Raw genomic sequence first — 27,045 nt, 5'->3', positions numbered from 1 at the left:
ACTCATCACGCATTATCTTTTTATCCACCAGTAAACGTTTGGCAGCTCTTGTGTGTTTTCATTCCCATGCAGCATGTAATTATACCTTAGCTTCATGCAGCATGTATTGAAATACCGCCCTCGTGTTTAACTCCGTTTATTTATGTGCAGACAACACACACGTGTCCCTTGCCTTTTACCGCTTCTGCAGCCACACGCATGCCCGTCTTTTAGCTGTTGCCTATTGAAATCAGGCATGTCCCTAGCCTACTACTGCCGATTACACGTGTGCACTCGCATGCAGCTGATGCCTCTTACCGTAACCAATTGCAACCCTCTGATTCAAATACCAAGCGCACCCGGCTCCCATCCCAGTCGCAGCGCGAGTAGCACGCGAACAGGACCCGCTCCACCCTGCCTTAGACTCCCATTTATTGGATTGTGTGCCGGTTTCAAAGAGAAAGTAAGCCTCTACTCTTCCTCTCTCTCCTCCCTCGCGTCCCCAATTGCCCGCTTGTTCCTAATCACTCCCCCTCCCTTGCAGATTCAATTCCTGGCACCGGAACACCATCGCTCCAATTTTAATTTGATGTGTATGGACACGGCCGTTTTTTCAAGTAAGTCTCTTAAAACCCTGGCTAACACCAGTAGCCTTGCACGCTAATTGCTGTACGAGTTTTTTACACCAATTACCCCTTCCCCTCAGACCTCCGGCTTCCATCGAGGTCCTCATTGACGTGTTTACACCATTGATGAGACGCTAATTGACTACAGCTCTCAGTGATTAACCCTTCCATATGCTAAGTAAGTGTTTTTACTGCCCCCGCGCTCCCTTAGGTTCCCGTTCCACAGATGGTAATCAGTATAGACAACTTTGCTAGTGACATTTAGACTGTTTGTTTACCCCCTATCTAGTTAATCCTGTTCCCTTACGTCTTATAGGGTTTAGTCTAAAATTGAACAATGTGTCAAGTGTATTTTTGTAGTACACAATTTAAATGTTTATCTTTGTTCATGATTGATTTATTCTGCAATTGTTACTTTTCCAAATTAGTTACTTTATACGTGTACTTGTTGCATCACTTTTTGGAGAGGATTATGTACCACACATTTAAATGATTGTGATGCTCTATATATATATCTCAGGGACTACACTATGAGTTACTTATATTTATTTTTGCATTCTTCAATTTTAGAGTTCATATGCTCACTATTTGTCCTGAAGATGAACTCGAATAACTGAGTTCGAAAATTTCAAAATATGTCTGTAGTCCAGCAGAAACGGATAATAATGCACTTGGTAAATGAGTGCTCCAGGAGGGCCGACCTAGAGGACCTGTGCAATAGAGATAATCTGCACCACTTAATGGAGGCATACTATGGTGGGCAAGCCCAGCCTGACCTTCAGGACATAAAAAGTGGTAGTATTAGGAAGTGGGCCCTGAAGGTCACGATGGGGCCCGGCCTTTATAAAGTGGAAGTTGGGTATACTTGTTGGGGCAGTAAGTTGGTATGGGTCCCTTCTGCCAAAACGCTCCATTGGCCTTTCCGCACATAATTGCATTTTGCACGTGCTTTGATAAAAGAAGTTTGCTGGTACTCTTTTTTTAGAATGTTACAGGTTTGTCGTCCCTGTGGCGTAATGACAGTCACTTTAAAATGTAGTGGCTGTAGTTGAACGGTTAGCTGAAAGGAGTAGTCCATTGTACTAGATGTACATTAATGGAACTTTGAGGTTGGCCCTCCAACGCATGATCCATGGCTCCTGTGAAACTGTTTTTAATGATTAGTGTTCCTGCTTTAATCAGAAACAGGATGGTCCCTCACTGCACATACCGTCAATTACTGTAGTTGGTTTATGCAATTTAAAATTTAGAAATGAAGTTTGCTTTCTCTTCTGCTATAATTTCATCTTGCACAATTGCATTTTGCATTTTTATTACTGGTGTGGCCCTATTTTGCACAAAATTAACTGTATTTAGCACAAAGATAATTTATACTTTGCATAAATATTACTGTTGTAGCTGTATTTTGCACACAAAAAATGTATTTTTGCACAATGCTAGGTTTCTACATAGACAATTTACATGTGTAGTTTCTTGGAGTAATTAGCCCTAATGATCCGAGCTTTGTCTTCTGTTGTATTTGTCTTATCTAATCATATCTATCCTATATTTCGTAAAAAAGACTGAGATACTGTTGGACTTGGCCCTTCTGGCAGGTTCACCCCTGGACTTTTTGGTTTTTTATTGGTGACTTGGTATGGTGATTGTTTGGTCTCTGCGCACTTTCCCTGTGTCCCAGGGTAAAGTGCGTGCGTGCTCTGAGTGCATGTGGTGAGATAGGCCTGCCCTCCCATAGGAATGCATGGGGAATGTATGTGTCCCTAGTAGTTCCTGATGCGTGGGGTGTGCAGGCCCGAGTTTGGTATGTGCGGACTCGTGGGAGTGAATGCTGCGCGATGATGTGTGCGGCGTGCATGTACCTAGTGTGGAAGTGCCACATCTAGAAGTGGGCACTTCTGTGTGCAGTGTGTCTGTCGCGTGATTGGCTGGTCGTGTCATGTGACGGGCTAGGGATTCCCCAGTGTCAGGATGAGTCACCCAGTGGTGAATGGGGAGATCAGCAGCTAGATGGGTGGGAGGAGTCCACCTGGGTCCTGAATAGGACAGGGTTTTCCAAACACAATGCTGGCCCCGCCCCCTGTGGTGCGACTGACGACCCTAGCCCTGCCAGTGAATAGAGTGAGGGGCTGAGCACATCAAGGGTGCTCCCCAACCAGCTGCGACTGGTTTTCCCCCTCACCCTGAACCCAGAACAAAGGGTTTGCCTGTATAAAAATGGGGCTGTGTCCCCACAGAAACTGTTCTCTGCCAGGATCTTACCTGAGGGGGGCTGCTGCTGCTGCTGGACCAGAGGACCGCCACTTGGACTACCTCCCTGCCTGGAGGCCCAGTGCGCTGGCTCTGGGTCCAGCCTTGCCCCCCCACCCCTGCCCTGCTGCATGCAGGGAAGAACTTTGCTGGACTTTGTGGTGCTTTTCATCCTACAGCGCTGGAAGCGCTTTGTGTCCCCAAAGCGCCTGGAAGCGCTTCTTATTTGCCTTAGCGCTAGGAGCGCTTTATTTGGTGCCCCCAGTGCTTCTAGAGCGCTTTACGTTGGCCGTAGCGCTAGGAGCGCTTTATTCTGGAGGCCGGTGCCCACCCGGCATTGTGGTGCGCTTGCGGGTGCCTACCCCGCTTATTTAATTATTTTCTTACGGCGGGTGCCCACCCCACCGTATATTACTTATTACGAGGGAGCCTACCCCTCTTTGTGCCGAAGTTGGGATCACCGCCGCGGCCCGGGCTGGGACAGGAAGTCAGGCTGTCCTGGTTGGGACGTGGGCGGGGCCTCATTCAAAACAGGAAGCGGACGGGAGCCTACCCCGCGCTCCTGTGATCAGCAAGACGAGCGTCAGCCGGAATCCGGACGGAGGGCGGGAGCCTACCCCGCCTCCGTCGGTGAAGGAGAGCCCCGCGTCGCCCGGAGGGAGCCTTCATCCCGGTGAGTGGTTGTCCTGAGTCCCAGAGGGGGACTCCAACGTGGTGCTGCCGGTGAGTGGGGCTCGGCCACTGGGTGGTTGGGGGTGTGTCGGGGCATGCTTCTCGGTGCCCGCCCCCCCCCCCGTATCGAAGTCCAGGTCGGCGAGCGTAGTCCTCATTCCCCCTCCCCGCTGCCCCGCCTGACAGTGGGCAGCGGCCGCCGTGCCAGCAAAGGCATCATCTTCGAGTCCAAAGGGACTCCCACGAGTAGGGCACATTGGATTTCGAGCCCACGAGGCTCCAACTACTAGGGGGCATTTTTATTTTATCAGCAGAGCGGCCCCGGAAGGCAGCGGGCCGCTCCAACGTCGCCCCCACCTTTTGCTAGAGCCCGTGAGGCTCCAACAAGGGGGCACATTATTACTTAGAGCCTGCGAGGCGCTAGGGGGGGCATTTCAGTTGTTCAGAGCCCTGGGAGGCTCCAACGTTGGCCCCAGCATTTCTCCAGTTGCCCAGCACTTAGTGGGCAACTGCCACGTTTAGGTTGGGGATAATTTACATTTTGGCTGGCGCAGCTTTACTGGGACATAGGGCGTCCTAGCCCCTTCAAGGCCAGTTGGCCCAGGGACTGCCACAGATAGTGGCTAATGTGAGTTTTTGCGCCATTGTACCTTTCCTGCACCTCTGAATGTGTTTATGCGTCATGTGCTTTGCTTTACACCTCTGAATGTTATGCATCATGTGTTTAGGTGCTTAGACCCCTACAGGTATTGTGATACTTAGGTGGTTGTTCTCTCCCTAACACAGGTGGTGCTAGTGAGGTCCTGATTCCCTGCGCAATATTCTCCTAAGGTGGTTAGGGTTGCGTAGGTGGTACTTTCTGGTTACCAGTAGTTACTGGTTGTGTGCTACATTTGCTATTTTGTACTACAGTATTATGCCTATGTTCTAAAAAGTGCTAATTCCTGACAGTGGTCCAGGTGGCCCTGTCCCCTGTATATATAATCCCTTGTAAATTCTGCCCGTGCCTGTTGGCACAATGTAAAGTGTGTGTTTTTATCTAATGTGTTGTGTAATACAAAGGTTATTTTTATAGAATACCTTGTGTGGAGTTTCCTTTGTGGTGGGCCTTGGGTGTTGTTGCTGGGTGCGCGCGCAAACGCCTTACACATCGCCTCAGAGATAAGCCTGACTGCTCGTGCCAAGCTACCAAGGGGGTGAGCAGGGGTTATCTTTGGCGTGTAACTCCCCAGCCCTGACTAGAGTGGTGGTTTCTGTCTGGCTTTGGCGCAAGCCCTAGCCAACCAGAAATCCCATTTCTAACATTGGTGATCAGCGGTGGGATTTGGACTTGCGTTTGCGCTGTACCGCAGCAGCAACTGGCCACACTACAAAACTCTGCATTTAGATAAATCACATGGTATAGGGATTATTGTTTTAAAGTTTGTTTTTAACTTGTCATTTCTTTGGAAATGTGTTTTTGTGCACTGTGAGTTAGGTGTCCCTAGCTCGGGAGGGTAGATCATCCCCCTTAGTGCATTGTGTTTCTGGATTCACCAGAGGGTGGGATCCAGTGGTGGCAGCGTAATAGTGTCCTGTACATTTGTCCCCCGCCCTGCGCCCAGAGTTGGTACCTGTGTCACGTGGTGGTCAGGTTGAGGAATCAGGGGTGGTAGAAACTGCCTTACCAGTCCGAGGGGAAGGTTGTGTGTGTGGATGAGTGGCACTAGGCAAGTGAGTGTGAGTTCTCTGGGTTAGAAAGCTTGCTGAATCCTTTTGTGAATTGTGTGCTCCTGTGTGAAACTCAGACCCCTAGGTTCCCTGTATAATTGTTACCATAACGTCCGCCAGAATGGAGCCTGCTTGTGATCCCTATGAGCTAGCTTGGCGCCAGAGGCAGGAGTTAGAAAGGTACTGTACAGAGGAAGAGTCAGAAGAGGAGGTAGAGGATGACAATACCTGGACGCCAGTAGAGAGTGAGGACCCCATAGGTAGGGCGTCCCTTGCTGGGTCCAGCGTAGGAGGCAGCGCCTCATCCCTTTCCCTGTCCCCAGAGGAGTGGGAAGATAGGAGGAAAGAAAGGGAGCACCAGCTGGCGTTAGAGAAGCTCAGGTTAGAGCATGCTCAGGCGATGGCGCAGCTGGAGGCCAGGAAGCAACAGCGAGAGACTGAGTGGGTCTTGGCGCGGGAGAGGGTAGAGGAGGCTGAGAGGGCCTCCACCAGAGGCAAAGTAGCTCTGGAGGGTAGACTATCCCCTGCGCGCAGTTTTAATTTTCTGGACTCCCCAGGGAGGGTTGAGTCCAGTGGTAGCAGCCAGATAGATTCCAGTGTAGGAAATCCCAGTCCCAGTTCCCCCAGTCTGGTACCTGTTCCCCAGGAGGAGGAGTTAAGGTTGAAATTCAGGGGCAGTAGGAAACTGTCTCACCAGACTTGGGAGGAGTTTGTGGATGGATGTGAGGAGGCAATGTTTGATTGGATTTCCACAGCAAGTGATTTTGATATACTGTGTAATCTGGTTCTCAAAGAACACCTGCTCAGTTGTTGTGTGCCAGGGTTGCGCCAACACCTGTTGGGGTGTGGATTGGCTGAGCCATTTGACCTTGCGGATGAGGCAGAGCGCTGGGAAAGGGCTAGAGGTTCTCTAGAGTCATTAGGGAGTGACTCCAAAAGTAGTGGGTCAGGTATCTTCCAGCCCAGCGTGGTGGAAGAGGCTCAGTGTAGCCCAGCTGAGTCCCAGGATAGCGAGGAGGGTGTAGGGGCTCACCGCCTGGCTCAGTGGAGCAGGAGTGAGAGGGTGACCGAGGGTCCCCTGACGTACGAAACCCTGCCTCAGGACTTGGATGGTTCCATGAGGGAACACCAAGTTGGGGACCTAGGCTGTCCTGTTAGCCCATTTGAGGGAGATCTCCTGGTGAGTAGAGGACCTGGAGCACCTGTAACCAGGGCTCCTGTGGTTCTAGAGTCTGGCAGTACCGCTCCGGTAGGGAGGGTACAGGAGTCCAGTGTGAGGAGTGATTGGGGGATGAGTTTCCCAGTGGAAGAGCCTGTGGGTCAGGGACTACCCAGTTGGGCTAGGATCCCGTGTAGTGACCAGGGTGGCACCACTTCTGTTCTGGGGGATCTCCGCGCACTGTCAGGTGGACAGGGGACGGGAGATCAGCGCCAGACAGACAGTCGCTTGACGTATGTGTCCTTTGATAGCCTCAGGGGGATGGAGTGGAAATCCCCAGAAGTCCTGGAGTGCCAGGCAATTATTCCACCAAAGGTTCTAGGCCGGAGGTTGGGAGGCCAGGTTCAGGATCAGCCTGACCTAACGGGTGGGACGTCTGTAATCGGCGTCCCGACCAGTTCTTCTTCCAGAGGTACCGCCCCAGTTGGTAGGGAGCAGGGTTCTGGAAGGGGGTGCAGAGGGTGGGAGAGCCCACCTCTGCCCCCGGTACAACCTGAGGGGTTAAACCCTGGGTTGGGATGGCGTTCTAGGTGTACCCCTCGCCAGAGGAGGAGGAACCCTAGGAGAAGAGGTAGGGGGAGGAGAGCCTTCCCTGAGACTCCTGGTCCGCCTGAGGGTGTAGACCCTAGGCTGGAGAACCAGTGGCAGTCTAGTCCTGTCGTTCAGAGAGGAAGAGTGGAGAATGGCCGCTATGTGCCAGGGGTTACTACCCCCCACTCTGTGGTTAGGCAAAGACCAGTGGCACCTGGGTGGCCTAGGGCCTGGTCTTGGCCGCGGACAGCTTGGGAGTACCAGTGGGGTAGCCCAGTTGGTCCAGACAGTGGTGTTAAAAAGAATTCCATGGGTTCACCGTGGCGTAGAACCGGAGGGTGTCCATGCAGTTGCGGGCCCGCGTCCGTGTTCTATCGCCCCAAGCAGGGAAGTCCATCACGGTGGTGATTGGTCTGCCCTGCGTTTTGGCTGGAAGGGGGTTGTGTTGGACTTGGCCCTTCTGGCAGGTTCACCCCTGGACTTTTTGGTTTTTTATTGGTGACTTGGTATGGTGATTGTTTGGTCTCTGCGCACTTTCCCTGTGTCCCAGGGTAAAGTGCGTGCGTGCTCTGAGTGCATGTGGTGAGATAGGCCTGCCCTCCCATAGGAATGCATGGGGAATGTATGTGTCCCTAGTAGTTCCTGATGCGTGGGGTGTGCAGGCCCGAGTTTGGTATGTGCGGACTCGTGGGAGTGAATGCTGCGCGATGATGTGTGCGGCGTGCATGTACCTAGTGTGGAAGTGCCACTTCTAGAAGTGGGCACTTCTGTGTGCAGTGTGTCTGTCGCGTGATTGGCTGGTCGTGTCATGTGACGGGCTAGGGATTCCCCAGTGTCAGGATGAGTCACCCAGTGGTGAATGGGGAGATCAGCAGCTAGATGGGTGGGAGGAGTCCACCTGGGTCCTGAATAGGACAGGGTTTTCCAAACACAATGCTGGCCCCGCCCCCTGTGGTGCGACTGACGACCCTAGCCCTGCCAGTGAATAGAGTGAGGGGCTGAGCACATCAAGGGTGCTCCCCAACCAGCTGCGACTGGTTTTCCCCCTCACCATGAACCCAGAACAAAGGGTTTGCCTGTATAAAAATGGGGCTGTGTCCCCACAGAAACTGTTCTCTGCCAGGATCTTACCTGAGGGGGGCTGCTGCTGCTGCTGGACCAGAGGACCGCCACTTGGACTACCTCCCTGCCTGGAGGCCCAGTGCGCTGGCTCTGGGTCCAGCCTTGCCCCCCCACCCCTGCCCTGCTGCATGCAGGGAAGAACTTTGCTGGACTTTGTGGTGCTTTTCATCCTACAGCGCTGGAAGCGCTTTACTTGTGTCCCCAAAGCGCCTGGAAGCGCTTCTTATTTGCCTTAGCGCTAGGAGTGCTTTATTTGGTGCCCCCAGTGCTTCTAGAGCGCTTTACGTTGGCCGTAGCGCTAGGAGCGCTTTATTCTGGAGGCCGGTGCCCACCCGGCATTGTGGTGCGCTTGCGGGTGCCTACCCCGCTTATTTAATTATTTTCTTACGGCGGGTGCCCACCCCACCGTATATTACTTATTACGAGGGAGCCTACCCCTCTTTGTGCCGAAGTTGGGATCACCGCCGCGGCCCGGGCTGGGACAGGAAGTCAGGCTGTCCTGGTTGGGACGTGGGCGGGGCCTCATTCAAAACAGGAAGCGGACGGGAGCCTACCCCGCGCTCCTGTGATCAGCAAGACGAGCGTCAGCCGGAATCCGGACGGAGGGCGGGAGCCTACCCCGCCTCCGTCGGTGAAGGAGAGCCCCGCGTCGCCCGGAGGGAGCCTTCATCCCGGTGAGTGGTTGTCCTGAGTCCCAGAGGGGGACTCCAACGTGGTGCTGCCGGTGAGTTGGGCCCGGCCACTGGGTGGTTGGGGGTGTGTCGGGGCATGCTTCTCGGTGCCCGCCCCCCCCCGTATCGAAGTCCAGGTCGGCGAGCGTAGTCCTCATTCCCCCTCCCCGCTGCCCCGCCTGACAGTGGGCAGCGGCCGCCGTGCCAGCAAAGGCATCATCTTCGAGTCCAAAGGGACTCCCACGAGTAGGGCACATTGGATTTCGAGCCCACGAGGCTCCAACTACTAGGGGGCATTTTTATTTTATCAGCAGAGCGGCCCCGGAAGGCAGCGGGCCGCTCCAACGTCGCCCCCACCTTTTGCTAGAGCCCGTGAGGCTCCAACAAGGGGGCACATTATTACTTAGAGCCTGCGAGGCGCTAGGGGGGGCATTTCAGTTGTTCAGAGCCCTGGGAGACAGATACGCTTTTTGCTCTGCTATTAAATGTATCTACATACTAATAACAATATTTAGCAGAAGCTACTAAGGTAAGGGCAAGTTGCATATTTTGCATGTGATCAATTGTATTTTTGCACCAAAAAAGAAGGAAATAAGTAATATCGTATGCAAAGCCTAGCTTTGGGTTTTTAGAATATTATTTTACGTCGAGGTGGGGGGGTTTGGTTGGAATTGTATTTTATTTTATTTTTTTAAAATATTTCTATTGAGTTTTTATACTGTCAAAAAAAGTCACAATAATTTTGCACAAAGCACAGTCCCTTGCCCGAGAGGCACATAGATCAGAAAACATGAAGACAATCCTTTATCCCCCAAAATCTACATAAGTTCAGGTTTTTCCTTTTTTCCACACTTATTTTGAAACATTCTCCTTCCACCTCCTGATAGGTTCCCATCTACGCTTTTCTAGGATTCTACCCTTTTTCCACTTATCATATATCCCTTTTTCCAGATTATATACTGACAACAGTCTGGCCAACCATTGATGGAATGTTGGGGCTACCTTATCCAGCCATGCTGTTGCCACACAGATTCTCAAAACTGACATAGCCATGAACAAGAAATAAGACTAACTAGCCTGCTCATTTCCCCCACCTACCCCAAGGAGAATTCATGCTGGCGTAAGAGCAACATTAATTCCTAGATTTATATCTAAAAAAGATTCAATAGCCCTAAGCAGCAAATTAAGTTGTGGACATAGCGCAAAAATATGGGCAATATCAGCCTCGCCGCTGTCGCACCAGGGGCACGTAATTCGTCCCCCCCCCCCCCCCCCTCCCATTGAGCAATCTTATCAGGTGTATGGTATAAAGAATATATTGTCTTATAATGTTGGGCCTGTAGTGCTGCTGAGCAGAGTATGGTCCGCCCCAATTCTAGAGTCCTGAAAGCAATCCTGGTCGGCCTAGAGTTTATCTGCCCGTTTCCTTCCATATTTTTCCAGATCATCACTTCTTAATACAGACAGATTAGCATAAATTTTCCTTATAGAACATTCTGCCCCGCCCTCAATGACATCCAATATCCTATTTTTACAGAACCCGGCAGTGCCACCCTGTTTATTCATCAAATAACTCCGAACTTGCAAAAACTTAAAAAAATTATTCCTAGTGATACCATACTTCCCTTGAATTTCGGTAAACTGTAAGACGCCTTGAGCTCCCATGAGGTCCCCCAATTTCCGAATCCCCCGCCGCCCCCAATCACCCATAACAGTATCTGCAAATATTTCTCCTGGAAGTGACACATTCCCTTCAATCAGAGTATAAGCGTTGAATCTACCCAGCCCCAGTTTTTTACAAAATGATGCCCAAATTTTAAAGCCTGCTATAAGTGTCTTTAATCTGGTTCTTTTATAGTACCCAGGATCTGTATATTTCAGGAAACAATTTCCTGCATCTTCACCAATAAGTATTGCATATATATCAGTTGATCCTATCTTAACCTGCGGATCTGAGGTGTCTCCTCCCATAAGCCCACTCCTATACTGGAAGGCTGCTGCCCAGTAATATAACTTAAAATCGTGAACTGCCCATCCTCCCCTATCCCTAGGAAGAGTTATAAATCGAAGGGCGCTCCTGGTTTTCCTGACTGATCCTCGCTATATAATTTAGCATAAAACTGTCTAAAGACTTCTCTAACTCCCTCGGAATCAGTGACTTTACCTCCTTTACCATCTGATATTTCTTTGATCTCTCCCGACACCACTCTCTGCCTTGTACGAATTGCGAGAATATGCCCCATCCGCTCACTCAGCTCGTGGCATTGCTCCCTTACCCCGACTAGCCAAACCAAAAGTCACAAAGAGGGAGTCCGAAGAACGGAACCCCGCAGACCGGGCAACATAAAGGGACAAAGCACGCCGCACATCCAGAGAGTGAAGCAACAACTCAGCAGGCGAAGAAGGACAAGGACAGAAAGAAGGAAGAATCAACTCCTGAGAACAATGGAAACGAGAACGAATCTTGGGAACAAACCCAGGATCCAAAGAAAGGACCACCGCGTCATCCAAGCAACGCAAAAAGGGAGGATAACAACGCAAGGCAGTGAGCTCACCCAACTGCCGGGCAGAAGTCACAACAACCAAAAACGCCACCTTAAAAGAGAGGAACTTGAGGTCCACCGACTCCAAGGGCTCAAAAGGAGCAGACTGCAGGGCACCCAAGACCAAAGAGATCCCAAGGAGGAACCAGAGAGCGCGAAGGAGAGGACAGAGAGAAACTCCGGAACAAACGGGAAACCAACATACCATCCGAAGAAGGAAGAGAATCTGGATCCTGGAAAGCCCGAAGAGCAGCCCACTGCCCCCTCAAAGTAGATAAGACGTACTTCTTCTGAAACCCATCCCAGAAAAACTGCAGAATGGCAGCGATAGGACAAGAGACAGGAGAGAGACCAAGCCCCGAACACCTGGAGGAGAAAGAAGCCCAATGTTGAGTAGGAGGACAAAGTGGAACCCCTACGGGACCCCTGCATCACAGTGATGAGGTGATCAGGCAAACCCCAGACCCTAAGCGACAACCCCATGTAAAAATGCAAAAATGGTTCATGTGAATTTACATATCAAGTAAGCCTTTTCTTTCGCTTGCAGAATAAATCTTTTTATGCACAGTTCACATTTGTGTAGCCTTCACCATTACGTGCTTCTTTCGCAAAACTATGAGAGACTGCATGCGCTCAAGTTTGTATCTGTGAGCATCAACTGTCACCACACACTGCCAACTCAAAGGGTGTTTTATCATTTTGATTCAACCAGATTTATTAGTTTAATTTCATGCAGTATACCAACAATGTGTGACCTAAAATTTTCACCTCACTCAGTGAACCTGTATTTCTCCTTCAGAGTCAAAAATGGCCTCTTAAATTCTCATTACACTTTATAGATTGCTGTGTTGCTTATTCATATTCTCCCCTTTATACCAGACTATCATATTGGAACACTGCATTTCCTTCATGATCTTTAAACCTAACCCACTTGAACACAGCTGAAGCACCAATCACTCTTAAGAGGCTGAAGGAGAAGCTCGCAGAACAGTCTGTGACGTGATTGTGACCAACAGATTACATTCTGCGTGCTCTGTCTGCACGTAAAGAAATTATTTTCTCAAATTATGTATTTGTAAAGCTCACCTTTAGGATAGTCTTTTTGCGTGGTCACTTGAATTTTGTGTGGATCAATGGTGCTGTTTTTTTGACTCCGTGCACTAGGACTCTTCTAACCAGGTCCCAGTGCATGTCCTCTGACCCCTAAAACATGTTAGCATTAGTTAAAATCTTAGTTGCCATACTATATGTCCTTAATATCTTAATATATAGTGTAGATTGTACCCAGGGCCTGTAAGTTAAATGTTACTAATGGACTGCAATATCTATTGTACCATCCACTACAGTGACAGCGTAAACATGGTTTCAGGCCTACCATTGTAGCCTGGCTCTGGCAGTTTAAAATTTTTCATTACTTATAAAAAAAAAAAATGAACTTTTGACCGGTCTAAACCTGCCTTCTCAATATGAAAGTCACCCTCAAGTAGGCCTTATAGCCCAAAAGGCAGAGTTTAGTATTTAAAAGTAGCACATGTAGAAAGTTAATATTAAACGTCCATAAAGTAACTAGCATCTATAAGCTAATTTTTACTGTAGCAAGGCTGGCTGTTCCTTAGACAGTGAGTTGCACTATTAAATGTAATAGTACTGTCTTCAGCTAAGAAACAGCTAGAAATTTCATTCTTTGACTCTTTGTAATATGAATAAGTACAAATCACTGAAAGTTGAAGTTTTAATGGATTTTAAGAAAAAGGTACTTTTTAGAAAGTTACCTTTCCCCTGGCTAGAGGCTCTGGAGGCTAATATGCTTTGGTCTCAGCTGTGGCCATCTGAGCGCTAGTGTATCTGATGAGAGCTACATCAAGGTTTGCTTTAAAATGCGTCTGTCATGGTGTACAGCAACCATTTGACCCGTAGTGCTTAATGCTTTCTAGGTCTCGCCTGGCGTTAGCAGCGCGCATGCGCTCCTCTCGCCATGCGATGACTTTTGGAATCGATACAGTTTGGAAGCAAACTTTAGGCCACGCCCTTGTTTTCAATTGGCTTGCGTCAGAATTTGTTAAACGCTGGCGCGTGATTGAAAATCGGGCTTTAGGTTACCACCTTGTCCTTTTTTAGGACGGCCGATGCGATCTTGGATTCCCGTGATAGAGGGTGTGCTCCTAGTTTGTTTACTGGCTCCTAATTGGCAATGCTACCCGCTCCTCCCTCCCCATCCCCCACGTCCCAAAGCAAACTTCCCACAATTGGGCTGTTCATTCTTCATCCCGAGGCGGAGGGCAAACTTGGCTGCGCCGTGCTTATAAGCTGGGGCTGCTGTGCGCCTCTGTATGTTAGGCGGCCTCCAGCCTTCGTCCGACAAAGTGTCCTTGTGCGGCTGCTGACAGGCAACTCACATACTTTCTCCTCACCTTGAGGGTTCTGGAAACGTAAATTGGCAGTGTGAAAGAAGCCCCGGCCTGAGAGTGAGCTCTCTCGCTCTAACTCGGTGTCTGCGGAGTGGAGGAACAGGAGACTGCTCACGTCCGCGTGAATTTTTTCCTGCTACCTCAGTCTCCACATTTCCACCGTGACTTCGCGCCACCGTCTCAGAAGAGACTCTGAACCGAACTGAAGCATCCCCTCTCAGATTCTCTTTCGGTGCATTGGAATCTCACTGCCCCGTTCTTACAGAAATGGTGACTGTCCGTCTGGCACGCATTTCATCCTCATGTTTTCCCTTTCCGAGTACAGCTGCTTTGAAGCAAAGATACATGATCTCTGGGAGCAGCTGATAAACAGTACTATCAGCTCAGGGTCTCTGCGCACCAGCCAGAAGCGCTCCCTCTACGTCAGGTAGGCCAGTTTACTCCCACCCCTTGTTAAAGCATTTCCCCGGGCTCATGTCTGCTGGGGCCTGCAGTAATGCTGAAGTTACACAGCACAGCTAAGCAATTGCTGATTTATCCTATGTTTAATTCATTGCTAATACTTTAGGTGATACCACGGGGTGCAGTATTTACAAGCATCTTTTTAGTGTGCTGCACCTCTTGACAACACGGTTTTTCCCTCGTTCCCATTTGCCAAAATCAAAGTGTTACCCTTTTTTCCTACACATATGCCACCTGTGAACATGATTCGAGGGAAATAAACCAGCGGAGTTTGAATGATGGCAGTATCCTGGCTTGGTGTAAACTCCTTTCCGAGTCAGTGAAGCAGGAGTATCTTGGTACCCTTCTTTACTCTGCATTCTCTGTAAACATATGTATCCGTGTGCACGTTTTCACCAGGCGAGCCCCCGACAAGGTGCTCTCACAGTGCACGATAAGTGAAAACACTGTACAGCAGAAGTAAACGGGCTCCGCTTCCCTTGTGTCGTGTTTCCACTGATTGTGATCGTGTCCCTTACCTAATGAATGAGTGCTAAAATATTAATTGTGCACAAATGTATCCCGGACGTTCCTATGGCAACGGACCAGAATTAATGTGCAAGGCAACAGGCTGTTATGCCGACACAAGTGTTTCATTATTAGCCAACAGTGTGAAGTCCAACATTATAAAGTACAAAAATGGTATTTTACAGCATGCGGTACACATATTCTCCATAATATAAATAAAAGGGCTACATGAGAAAAAATATTTTAAGATGCATCTTTATCAAATGTGCAGCTCACAATGTAATGTCCCAGTCCTGCCATATACACGTGCACACACATACCCAATTACATCCCAGTCCGGCCATATACACGTGCACACACATCACCACTTAAATCCCAGTCTGGCCATATACGCTTACATAGATATACACACACTGACGCATGCGCGCACCCATATAGGCCTGTACACGCACACGCAGGCACTGTGGCATAAATGCACAAACAGGCTCCGGACTCGTACAAAGCATATACCCCCACACTCAGCTACATAGACACAAATACGTGCACGCACTCACACACATGCAACATATGTACAAATGCACACATATACACACAAACACCCAAATATCTCACCGGTATGATCACACATACAGTATATACACATGCACACAAACATATACACAAGGCATTAAAACCTCCTTGGGAATGCATTCTGCCCATTACGTACAGTTGGCTTCATGTTTTGTCAATCACAGTTGCTTGCTTTCTGTTTGCTGCCTCTATTTATTTTAGGCTGTCCAGCATCTAGCATTTTTGTCCCACCCATGGCGCATAGCCTGTTTATAATGGGCTGCATAACTAACCACTTAAAAGGTCCCAAAGGTGAGACCTATTGGCTTTGCCAATGCTTGTTGGCTCTGTTTTGACTTAAAACTTTCAAAATTCATATCCCTGTTTCTCCTTATTGAATGTTTGTCATTATTTTTCTAAATTGGAATTGGATTTTTATTTTATTTTCCATTTTGTTTTTAACTGTGTTCTTTCTAAGAGCTTCACACATTTTCTTAAGTTAAGCCTCTCTGCTTTGTGCCCTAGCTACCAAGGGTTGAGCTGAGGTTTACATTTCTGAACACGTTACTAGACTTAGCAAGATTGTGATATTACTTGTGGTGGACTCCCCACCCCAACTAATAATCCACTTTCCCATATCACCCATTAAGCAGCTACACCTTTCTCTTGGACTAATAATACAGTTCATTCTCTCAAGTAACCCAAGCAAGCACATTCTGATCACCTCAGGCTTCACATACAATCTTAACCTAGCCCATCCTTCGTGTGAGAGCCCTTTTCTGCCCCACAGTGTTAATTATACATCAACTGTCATCCCTGAGAAAACGTGAGTGTCAATTTTCCTCCCTAAGCCCGTTCCCCCTGTGAAGGTTAACTTGTGTCCAGTGCCCATGCAGACACATCAGAGGTATAACACGCCATAAGTAGTACTGGCTTACTGTCTCTTCCATTTCGAACTCATTTGGCATATTTTCTAGCAATATTTTGCCCCCACCTTGAATAAGCGCACTGGAAGACTTACCATGTCTTCCAAATCTAAAAGCTGCTTTTAACTACAGTAGCCCTTGCAGACACCTTATGTAAATCTACATGATGCTACATCTGCTCCAAACTAGTGTATTTTTATCTTCCGAAAATCAATGTTTGGCTATTGGTTTCAGCAGCTTTGAAAAGCAATGGCACACAATTGTTTCTCAATCTAAGCACTACGCTTTTTGTTCCACTCGGGTTACATTTTTTAGCTCTTTCTGTCCAAACACTGTACCTTGTCTCATGTCTGGGGTACAAAACCTTGTGGACTAGGACATTAGTGACTGCTACACAAACTTTATGCTCTGCGCTGGGCCAACTTCTGCTTCTGTATAGTACCCAGTGTGTTATATCCTGAGGGTGTCACCAACATTCACTTCAGGGAGTGCCCACAGCCACTGTTGGGCTGGGTGTAAAGTTTGTGTCTTGTCTTACAAGCTATGCAGGAACTGTCGGGGCAAAGTACAGCAGAATATATGGTACTGTGTAGCAGCAGCATAGGACACATGGCATACATATATCTCCTACAGCATAGGACATCTACAGAAAAGGAGAATTGTAAGGTGCCTTTTGAATGAGTCAGTGCATGAACATCAGTAGGACACCCCATAGTGGCAATGATGGGGATGAAGAACTTTAGTAACTGGGTGGGAAGCTGGTTGGAAGAACCCTGGTGACAGATGAAGAGGAGGCTAGTGAAGAGAATTTGGTGGAAGAACCCCAGAGTTGGTAGGAGGGGAGGTAAATGTGAGAACTGTTAACGAGAACCAAAGTGATTGGTACAGAAAGATGGCAGATACAGTGAATGTTTGTTTTATGTGAACAGTGGGCAGACACATGACATTATAAGGAAGCACAATTGTTCTAGGTTAAAAGAATAGAAGGCCCGTGAATGTGTGAGGAAGGTGTAAAGAGTTCAGTGGTTATCCCTGAGAACGCTGACCGGAATATGTGAGAGAGTAACCACTGACAAACACAGATGTTCATAGTTACATATGATTGAAGGCGAAGTCGGACCCGTACCAATGCCCGCGGAAGTGAGGTACTGATGTTCAGAGCAAGATACAGCAGCTTCTGTAGGAAGTTGATGTACGGTCTCCCAGAGTAGTATATTGTATATTGGAGGTGTACAGGTTCACTGACCAAGTGGTTGCACTGATGCCATTTGAGAAAGAAATACGGGAGTGCCATCCAGTCCCCTTTATTTCACTTGTAGAAATACTCCTGGCCATTAGAACTGCTCAGGGCTGTAAGGTATAGCCCATGTCGGCGTCTGTTTGTGGTATTGTCGCACTAATTAAACTCCAGCTTCGGTTCTCCAAATTAAAATAACCTATAGTTGCTATAATGCAGAATTAGGTTGTTACCTCAGTTGTATGTTATTTTATATTGTATAGCGCATTTATGAATGTATTGTTTAGTACTTTGATGCAGAGCTTGTTTTCACTTGCAGGTTTGTGCTTATGACACTTGGGTTGCTTTGGGATATGGGGCAATATCAGTGGATATGCCCACACTCCAATGAGTGAGTGTGCAGTTGTGTGTGGCTTTTCCCTATGGAGAGTATCTATATGATGGGCCTTGCCACTAGCCATCCAAACCCATGTGGATTTGGTATGTGTCTGGGTTGTCTCGGCAGGGTGCTTCATCTAGGGGGTGAGGGATGCAGGTTTTCTGATTGTCAACCTAACCAGAAAGTGCTCTGGAGGTGCACCTATTAACTTGGGGGGCCTCAAAACTTGAAGCTATACATGCTGGCCACATTTTGTATGTGTTGAATGCTTGTGCTTATGGTGCAGGTTTCTTCTAGCACTAGTTTTTTTTTTTTGTTAAGTATACATTTTTATTTACATTGCTAAATTTATTACTAATATTGACAAATTGAATAGTAGTACAATATAAAAAAAACCCTCTCATAGCCCCCCCACCCCCCTCCTCAGGCTTTAACACAAACTCAGTATCATACATTCATACAGTGCAATGTTCGTTTTCCCTTGGCAGGACAGAAGGCAACAGTTAAAGCATGGCTTTTATAAAGCATAAGTTAAAGGTCCACTCATAGCTTCTATTATAACCATATAGTCTGTTTGTCTGAAGCCACTCACTTTCCTAAGGTGGCAACTCATCTGGGGGTATCAGCAACTCGGAGCATCGCCGCCCAGGCCCGCAAATCATCTGTTATTATCCCTGCACGCCTTGTGCATGTGGCTCTCTTCAGCACTCGTCCGTTCAGCCATATCCTTCAACCAGTAAGCCGCTTTCAGTGCAGTCGGTGACGGGCACCCCATGGCAATTCTACGCTTTGCCAATACCAGCCCCAGAACAATAATTTTTCTACTTAACTTTTTCTTTTTCCTAAAGGGATGTGTCCCAACAGGCAAGGACCCCATTCCCTGAGAATTGCCCACCCTGGGGTCATACTTAACGTCGCAAGAACTGTCCACCAATATGTATTTATGTTCGGGCACCCCCAGATTTTGTGTATGAAATCTGCTGCCCGCACTCTGCATCGGGGGCACCCAGAAGAGTGAGCCGAGTATATAGCATGTAACCTACTGAGGGAAAAGGTACACCTTATGTATCCCGTTGCATTGTATGAACGGCATATTGGCAAAGGTGGATTTTACACCCTCATGTATCCCCTCCCAGTCTTCGTCAATAGGTGCACCTCCAGATTCTCTTCCCATTTATGCTGTACTGAAAGCTCAGGCAGAGGAGCATCTTTCCTCAATGCCCTGTATACATGGGAGATCAACCTCCTACCTCCAGCCATTGGTAACCGTTTCCAAAGTGTCGGAGGCCTGCAGGCCCTCAGGTAAAGACGGCCAAATCTTGCATGCAGTAGCTGCAATTTTGGTCAGTTGTAGGAATTGTCCAGTCAAAGTTGGAACAATACTATGGGATCTGCAAGAGTGATACACCTGTTGTTGGGGCATTAATCTCAGAGTATCACAACCGCCATCCTGCCATTTGTGTAGGGACATAGAACGTTCAATAAGTTTAAACGGATGTAATGCCCAGATGCTCATATCTCAGCACAATGTTGACCACCTGCTCCCATGCCCCACACACCTGCCTGACCACTAATGGTAAGGTTGGCGGGCCCCCGTCATCAATAGCTCCGGCAATGGAACCCTATTACAGGTGCCCCTCAACAACCTGCGTTCCCAGTTCTCCTGGTCGTCTTGCCAGTGGACTGCATGCTGCAGTTGTTCAGCAAGATAATATTCCAAGGGGGCGCTAGGTGGCACCGGACCAAGATGGCCGCGCTGACGTGAGGCTCTGGCTGCCTGACCCGATCATACGCTAATTATTTGCCCACAGACCCCTCGCCCACCGTTGCTCTGCCCGCGAAACTGCGCTCAGCACAGGGCTGAAGACTCGCTGAAAGTTTGGAGCCGATCGGCGGCTTCCCCCCGGAGATATCGGGCATAGTTGCGGCCAGGGGGAGAGGCGGCCCCATCTTCTGGAGGTGCCCTGCGGCCGCTGACGCTGCGGCCGCTGACGCTACTCTAGCGCCGTTGCGGCCATGCGGTGCTGGGCCTGAGGCTGCACTGAATGCGTTGCGGCTCCTCTTGCGGGAGCGCTTGGAGGGGGAGAGAGGCGGAGCTGCTTCACAGGTGGCGCCCTGGCATTGGTGGATCCCTCGGGCGATCGGAGCCCCTACAGTTCCCCTACCAGGAGCGGCGGAGATAGCTGGGCCCGGCCTGGAGCCTGGAGGCCTGAAACCCCCTCGTGTGAGGAGCCTGGGGGGCCCCCGCTGCGAGCCTGGGAGGTGAGCGCTCGCGGGGGCGACGCGGGGCGCCTCGGGCGCCGGTGAGTTGCTGCTGAGACTGGTGAGCACAGCGTAGAGACTGGGGGAGCCAGCTGCGGAACAAGCGCTTATTTATTGCCGCCTCGGAGAGGGACTGGCGGAGGACGACTCATTGCCTGAGCCCCACTTAGACATTTGCTCTGAAATGCACGAGGCAAGCGTGAGGCGCTAGATGGCCTGAATACCGCATGGGAATGACCTGAAAGGTGGCACATATCTGTTCATGAGAGACTGGGATGCTGCTTGCTGAAGGGGGACCCTAACACTACGCAAAACAGAGAAGAAGAGTAAACACAAGAGGGGGAAGCCAACCTACAGAAAAGAGCATATAACACGAACGCTGTGGAGTGCAGATAGCGCCGGTGACAGGGCTCTGCTGCGCCTAGGGAAGCGCTTCGCTGCTGCGGTTGCTGTGGGGCTCCCTGCTGAGCAGGTATTTATGAGGACAGCATCATGGGGAAACTGAAGCACGCCAGTCAAAACTGCCCTTTGAGCAGAAAAAAGCGGCCACGCGCTCCACTGCTGAGGATGCGGGCGAGCCCGCCCCGGTGCAGGCGAATCCTCCGGAGGCTACCCCTAGTGAGGAGCTAAAGACCATGCTCATAGCGATGCAGCAGAGTTTAAACGCCCTCTCAGGGAAAATGAACACCATGAACACCCGGCTCGATTTCTTAGTGTTGAAAGTGGATAAACACGACGAACCGATCAAGGAGGCGGAAAAGAGGATCTCTGCCACGGAGGACAACATCACTACCATGGCCAAGCAAATGACACAAATGGACAAGCTGCTGAAGGTGATTGCGGCCAAAAACGAGGACCTTGAAGCACGCAGCCAAAGAAACCACATTCGCCTGATAGGAATTCCGGAGACCACAGCCACGGACTGCATGGAAGACTATGTGGAACGGCTACTTGCCTCCACTCTGGGGGCGGACTCCTTCTCGGCGCATCTGATAGTCGAGCGGGCGCTCAGGTCGCTTGGTCCGCGGCCTCTGGCCAGTGCATGGCCGAGACCCATAGTAGCAAGACTGCTTAATTATCGGGACCGTGATGTAGCTCTGCGCAGAGCACGGGACCTTCCGGAGCTGCAGTATGAAGGAAACCTGTTCTCCATTTACCCGGATTTTACTCTGGCTGTCCAGGAGGCGCGACGGAAATATGTCCAGGTGAAGCAGAAGCTGCGCAAAGAGGACATCGAGTACACCCTGTTATATCCAGCCAAACTACGGATAAGTCATCGAGACCGTACGATCATTTGCACCACTCCACAGCAGGCGGAGGAGTTCCTCCGGACACTTCGACGATCCTCCCCAGCTCACGCCAATAATGTCGTGCGGCCGGGATCACAGTCACCTGCGGGAGACGACTGAACATTATGAACCACAACCGTTGTTGACTAAGGCAAGGACCACTGGGTATGGATTGCGCACTACAGTGGCGACAAGGGTGGAGCGATCCTGGAAACACTCTGGGGCAAGGACGATAATGAACGGATTCGCTGGCAGAGGGCGCATGCACTGCATCACGCAGGTGCCACCGGAGGGGAAGCCGTCCTGTGTCTGCAATGTCAGTCAGATGAGTACCTAGGCCCGTGGTTTAACTGTGTTAAATCATTGACTGGGAGGGTCCCCTGCACTGAGAGGCTCATACTGTTCCAATATTCACAGCTCTGATCTCAGTGTTCACCCGGTTGGGCTTGAAGGGGTCTTTCTAATAAGGGTCGGGCACCCTCCACCCTGACCCTCCTCCATCCCAGTTCCATTGGGGAGGGTTTGGGGAGTTCCGCTGACCGGTGGGACAAGAGGGTTTAAGAGGCATACCAGCGTCCCACTAAGGGCGGTCCCCTATACCTACAGATAGCAAGCTTGAAGAAGCTTTGAATCTAGACTGGTTTTTTTGTTGTTTTGAATTTATTGCTTTGTCATTTGATCATGTTATTGTTGGGGAGAGAGAGGGGAGGGTTCTGGGATTCCGGCGCATTTGGGGCGCTGATGTGGGAGGGACAGGAGGGCGTGATGACTACGGGAGAGCCTCACGGGGGAACGAGAGATGAATACTTTGATTGGATTCCGATGCACTTTTGGAACCTCACAGCACTGCATGACTACGGCTACCTTCCACTGCACGCCTCATGCTCCGAGTGTACACCCCTGACACTGCTTATGTAACATGGAGGGGACCCGACGGGACGCGGTGAAGCTTCTGTCATGGAACGTAAGGGGGCTGCGAGATCCCAGGAAGAAGAGGCAGATCCTCTCTTACCTTGACCGACATGACAGCATAGCGGCGCTACAGGAGACACACACTGACCCTAGATGCCCCCCAACCTTTGGCGGCAAATGGGCTTCCAATAGAATATTTTCAGCTTACTCCACATATGCGCGAGGTACGGCCATTCTGGTCAAGAGAGGGACCCCTTTTAGATGTGGAGGAATGCGGGGGGACGGAGAGGGCAGATATTGCATGATGTGTGGCACCCTAGGCGCACATTCGGTGGTCATTGTTAGCTATTATGGTCCCAACATTGATAGCCCTGACATCTTAAACACATTGTGGGGACAGATACTGGAGGTGGGAGCTACTCCTATTCTATGGGCGGGAGACTTTAATACGGTATGTGACCCTGCAAAAGATCGGTCTTCACATTTGCCCCACCACTATACGCGCAGCCAGGGAACATTAAAGGGACTGCTAGAGGACGGCGGATTAGTTGATTTGTGGAGATGCAGACATTAAGAGAAACGGGAGGGGACCTTTCACTCGACAATATATGCGTCCCGGTCGAGGCTGGATTACTGGCTTGGGTCCAGGGGGATCTGCACGGGGGTGCGAGCTGTTGATCACCTAGCCCGTACACTGTCTGACCATTCTCCGGTGTGCCTCACTCTGGACATCCCCAACTTGAATGCCAGTCCCAGGTGCTGGAGACTTGCTCCGGAGGCGCTACTCGATGAGGTATTTAAGACGGAATTGGGGGAGGCTATAGTTGACTTCTTCGAACGGAATAGGGGATCAGTCGAACGGGTGGGCACGTTGTGGGAGGTGTTTAAAGTGACCATACGGGGGATCTGCATGGCCAAAAGCTTTGGGGTACTGAGGGATATTCGCCGACTGCTCCTACAGCTGGAGGGAGAACTTAAAGACCTGGAGGCAGATATCTGGCGGCATGATGGGGTGGGAAGGGCCAAGATGAGGGAGCTACTGACAGACTACACGGAAACTGCTGACAGAGGCGAAATTTAGAGGGAAGTATGCCCAGGTGCAACGGTACGAGGAGGGAGGCAGGCCTGGGAAGGCTTTGGCACGGGACATCAGACTGCCCAGATATGCTAACTACATACTGGAGGTAGAGGACGTAGAGGGTAATTGCCAGAAAGATAGTGCTCTGATACTGCAGACCTTTACTGACTTTTATGCGGAGCTCTACAGCTCTAAAGGGACTAACACGGCGGACTTCCCACATTTCTTTGGGGACATTACGCTGGGGTTTCTGGAGGACAATCAGAGGGAATTCCTATGTGCGCTATTCTCGAATGATTAATTGAGGGAGGCGGTCCTTCAGTTGCGATCCGGGAAGGCGCCCGGGCCGGATGGTCTTCCGAGCGACTTCTATAAACAATATTTGGATCTGCTCGCCCCCATCCTGCAGGAGGTGTACGCAGAGGCTCTGGAGACGCAGGCACTGCCACCCACATTGAGAGAGGCCCTTATTATATCCATTTTGAAGCCAGGAAAGCCGGCTAACAAGTGTCTCATACCGGCCTGTTCCTCATCAACGTGGACAGTAAAATTCGCACAAAAATGATAGCTAATCGATTGAACCTCCTGATGGATAGGCTAGTTTTACCAGATCAGGCGGGCTTTATTCCCGGGAGATCCACGTCCCACAATCTTCGCACCCTCTTTTCGATCATTCAATAGGTGGCCCCCAACTGCCGCTGGCGGCCATGTTTTTTGGATGCCACCACGGCATTTGACTCGGTAGAGTGGGAATATCTACACGCAGTACTTCGCTGCATTGGGTTCCCGGTAGGATTTTCAGCTTGGATCAAGCTGATCTATAATGCTCCAGTGGCCCGGGTGCAAATTAATGGACACACGTCTGGGGCAATACCATTGTCACGGGGCACTAGGCAGGGGTGCCCATTATCGCCGCTGCTGTTTGCCCTGGCGATGGAACCACTAGCGGCTAAAGTGCGCCAATACCATCAGGAGAAGGCTCCAAGATGTCTGTTGCGCCCCATCCTGATTTCGCTGTACGCGGATGATGTCACCCTATATGTAAAGGACCCGAAGCATAACCTCAACTCGCTCTTGCGAGAATTTGTGCGATTTGGGGGACTTTCTGGCATACAGATTAACTGGTCGAAATCTCGCATTCTTCCGCTTACTTCTGCCGTCACCCCCTTTGTGGTCGACTTCCCATTGGAGTGGTGCGATGCTACCGTTCGGTACTTGGGCGTGAATGTCACAGTGGATCGGGAGGAGCTAATCCGCAACAATTATGGGCGCGCCATGGACACGCTCTGTGACGCAATAACAAGATGGATAGCCATGCCGCTGACCATTGCTGACAGGATCTCTTTGGTCAAGATGGTTGTGCTACCTAAGTTTCTTTATTACTTTCTGGACATCCCCTACTACCTGTTTCACTACCTCACTCTCTCTCACTACATAACTCTCTCTACCTCACTACTCCACTCTATCTCACTACCTCACTATCTCACAACTTCTCTCTCTCAAAACATCACTATCTCACTCTCTCTCTCACTACCTCACTCTCTCTCTCACTACCTCACTCTTTCTATCTCACTAACTGACTTTCACTCTCTTTCATTACCTCTCTCTATCTCACTACATCACAACATCACTCTATGCTTGTATATCACTACCTCACAACATCCCCCTCCCTCACTACCTCACTCTTTCACTACCTCACTCTCTCTATCTCACTACCTCACTCTCTATCACACTACCTCACTTTCTATCTACCTCACTCTCTATCTCACTACCTCACTCTCTATCTACCTCACTCTCTCACTACCTCACTCTCTATTTCAATACCTCACTCTCTCTCTGTATCTCACTACCTCACTCTCTCTCTGCTAATGCAATAGGTATCACATATGCAAAAAAAAAAGCTAATGCCAATAGAAATGACAATGCCATTTATTTAGGGATACAAAAATAATAAAAAAATGAGCAATACCAATAGCTCTACCTATAATATTGCCGAGACCATTGCATTGTAAATGCTTGTTGTATCTTTGCACCTCCTTAATCTTCTAGATACCCGTGCCTTCCCTATTATTACTCTGTGATTGGCCAAATAGTGAGGTCTTTGTGTTCAGTTGTGCGATTGGTTATTCAATGATTTCATGATATCTGGACGGTGAGTAATGGGGTGCAGATTAGGGTTAGTTTAGTGTGGTAATTTGGTTGATTATGCGTTCAGCGGTTCTTCAGAATTTAAAGGGGTGTGCCAGATGCAGTGGAGAAACAGATTTAGTGTTCTCTTCCAGTACGTTTGCAGCCAGTGTAGTGTTGCTAAGATTGTTATGTGCATTTGTGGGTGAGTTGTTGGATAGTGGTGGTTGTTTCATGAGGGCATGGTTCATTTGTGCTAGTTTTTCCGCTATGTTGTATAGTGTGTATTGGTGTTGTGTAAGACAGTGCGGTTACATTGCCAACGTTTGTCAGGCATGGTTTAGGTGCTATGTTATACTCATGCAGGAGATAGGCTTCTGTCTAGCTGGTGCTGCCAAAGACATTTGAAGTTGTGTCTAATGGTTTTGGATGAAGATCTAGAAAGTGCTGTTGGATATCAGATGAAACACTTGCATCGGTTGTCGGATGGGTGGGGTAAAGACTGTTTATAGTATATTGAGTAGGAGGATATGTGGTGTGATCATAGTTTGAGTGACACACAATAGTAGTAACTACTTGGGTAGAGAGGGACACAAATTGAGGAACGATAGGTGTGTACGCAAACTACTTACTTGAAATAAAAAGTTTGCCAATATCTAATTGCTATTTTTGTGTCTGGAGAGGAAACATATTAAGGAACAGTAGTAAAAATTGGTGCAGCTCAAAACACAGCGACCCTGTGTTTTTGATCAATCTGTGTTGAGGAGGGAATGCTTTCACTGACAGCCAGCTTGCCTTGAGCAGCGACACATTCAGATCTAGCCAGTCATGGAATGCATGACAGAGGTCAATGTCTACAGGCAGTTTTAAGGTCCTCTTCATTCCAAAGTGCAGATTTGCAAATACATTTTTGGGAAATTGGACACGTAAACTAACGGGTATTAAATGCTCCTCTTTCTTACAGCAAACCTGGTGCTACATCAGACAGTAGAGCGCATTCACGTTGGAAAGAAATATGGTGACATCCCCCGAGGCATATTTGTTGTAAGAGGAGAAAACGTGGTTCTTCTAGGAGAAATAGTAAGTACGCAGCCTTTCTGTTGAACAATTGCTTTTACCCCTCCCCATTCCCAACAGTTTTCCGTCAGTGACCTATATATTATTTTTTTAGATCCAGATCAAGGGGCAACAAATTTCATGACACCCCCTTTAAACATTGCGGCAATTGAAACCACATTTTGAGCACGTGTACAAACTGTTTCAGTTCTAATGCCCTGCCAAATAATATGCACTTAATTACTCATTCTACCTATAGGAAATAGTTTTTTACTCTTTGTTCTTATTAAATGTTACGTTTTTGAAGTCTGAGTTTAAAGCTATCTGTAGGCAATACTAAAAATGTACAGTGGGCTTAGAGCCCGCCTATTCCCTGCCATTAATTGGCTGTGTTATCACACTCATTCGCTTTCTTCTTTTTTCTATGGCTTACCTTCCTCTTTTTGTGTTTGTCCCTTCTGTAGAGCTTAACCTCTTTGTCTGTCCGTCCGCTGCTCACATTAAGAAAACCACTTTTTAAGGTCAAAGACTAC

At 49.1% G+C, this 27,045-nt stretch overlaps 1 protein-coding gene across 1 annotated transcript in view; it reads left to right on the top strand.

The window, feature by feature from the left end:
* LSM1 (LSM1 homolog, mRNA degradation associated) overlaps positions 1 to 27,045 on the top strand; it is a 260,403-nt gene that overhangs the window by 128,292 nt on the left and 105,066 nt on the right. The window contains exon 3 of the mRNA XM_085633731.1: positions 26,421 to 26,536. Coding sequence (XP_085489857.1) covers positions 26,421 to 26,536 — 116 coding nt within the window. The remainder of the gene's footprint in view (positions 1 to 26,420; positions 26,537 to 27,045) is intronic.

The sequence above is a fragment of the Triturus cristatus genome, chromosome 11 (assembly GCF_964204655.1).
Source record: "Triturus cristatus chromosome 11, aTriCri1.1, whole genome shotgun sequence".
NCBI lineage: Eukaryota > Metazoa > Chordata > Amphibia > Caudata > Salamandridae > Triturus > Triturus cristatus.
Note: the sequence above shows the minus strand (reverse complement) of the source record. Positions and strands in the feature narration are given on the sequence as shown.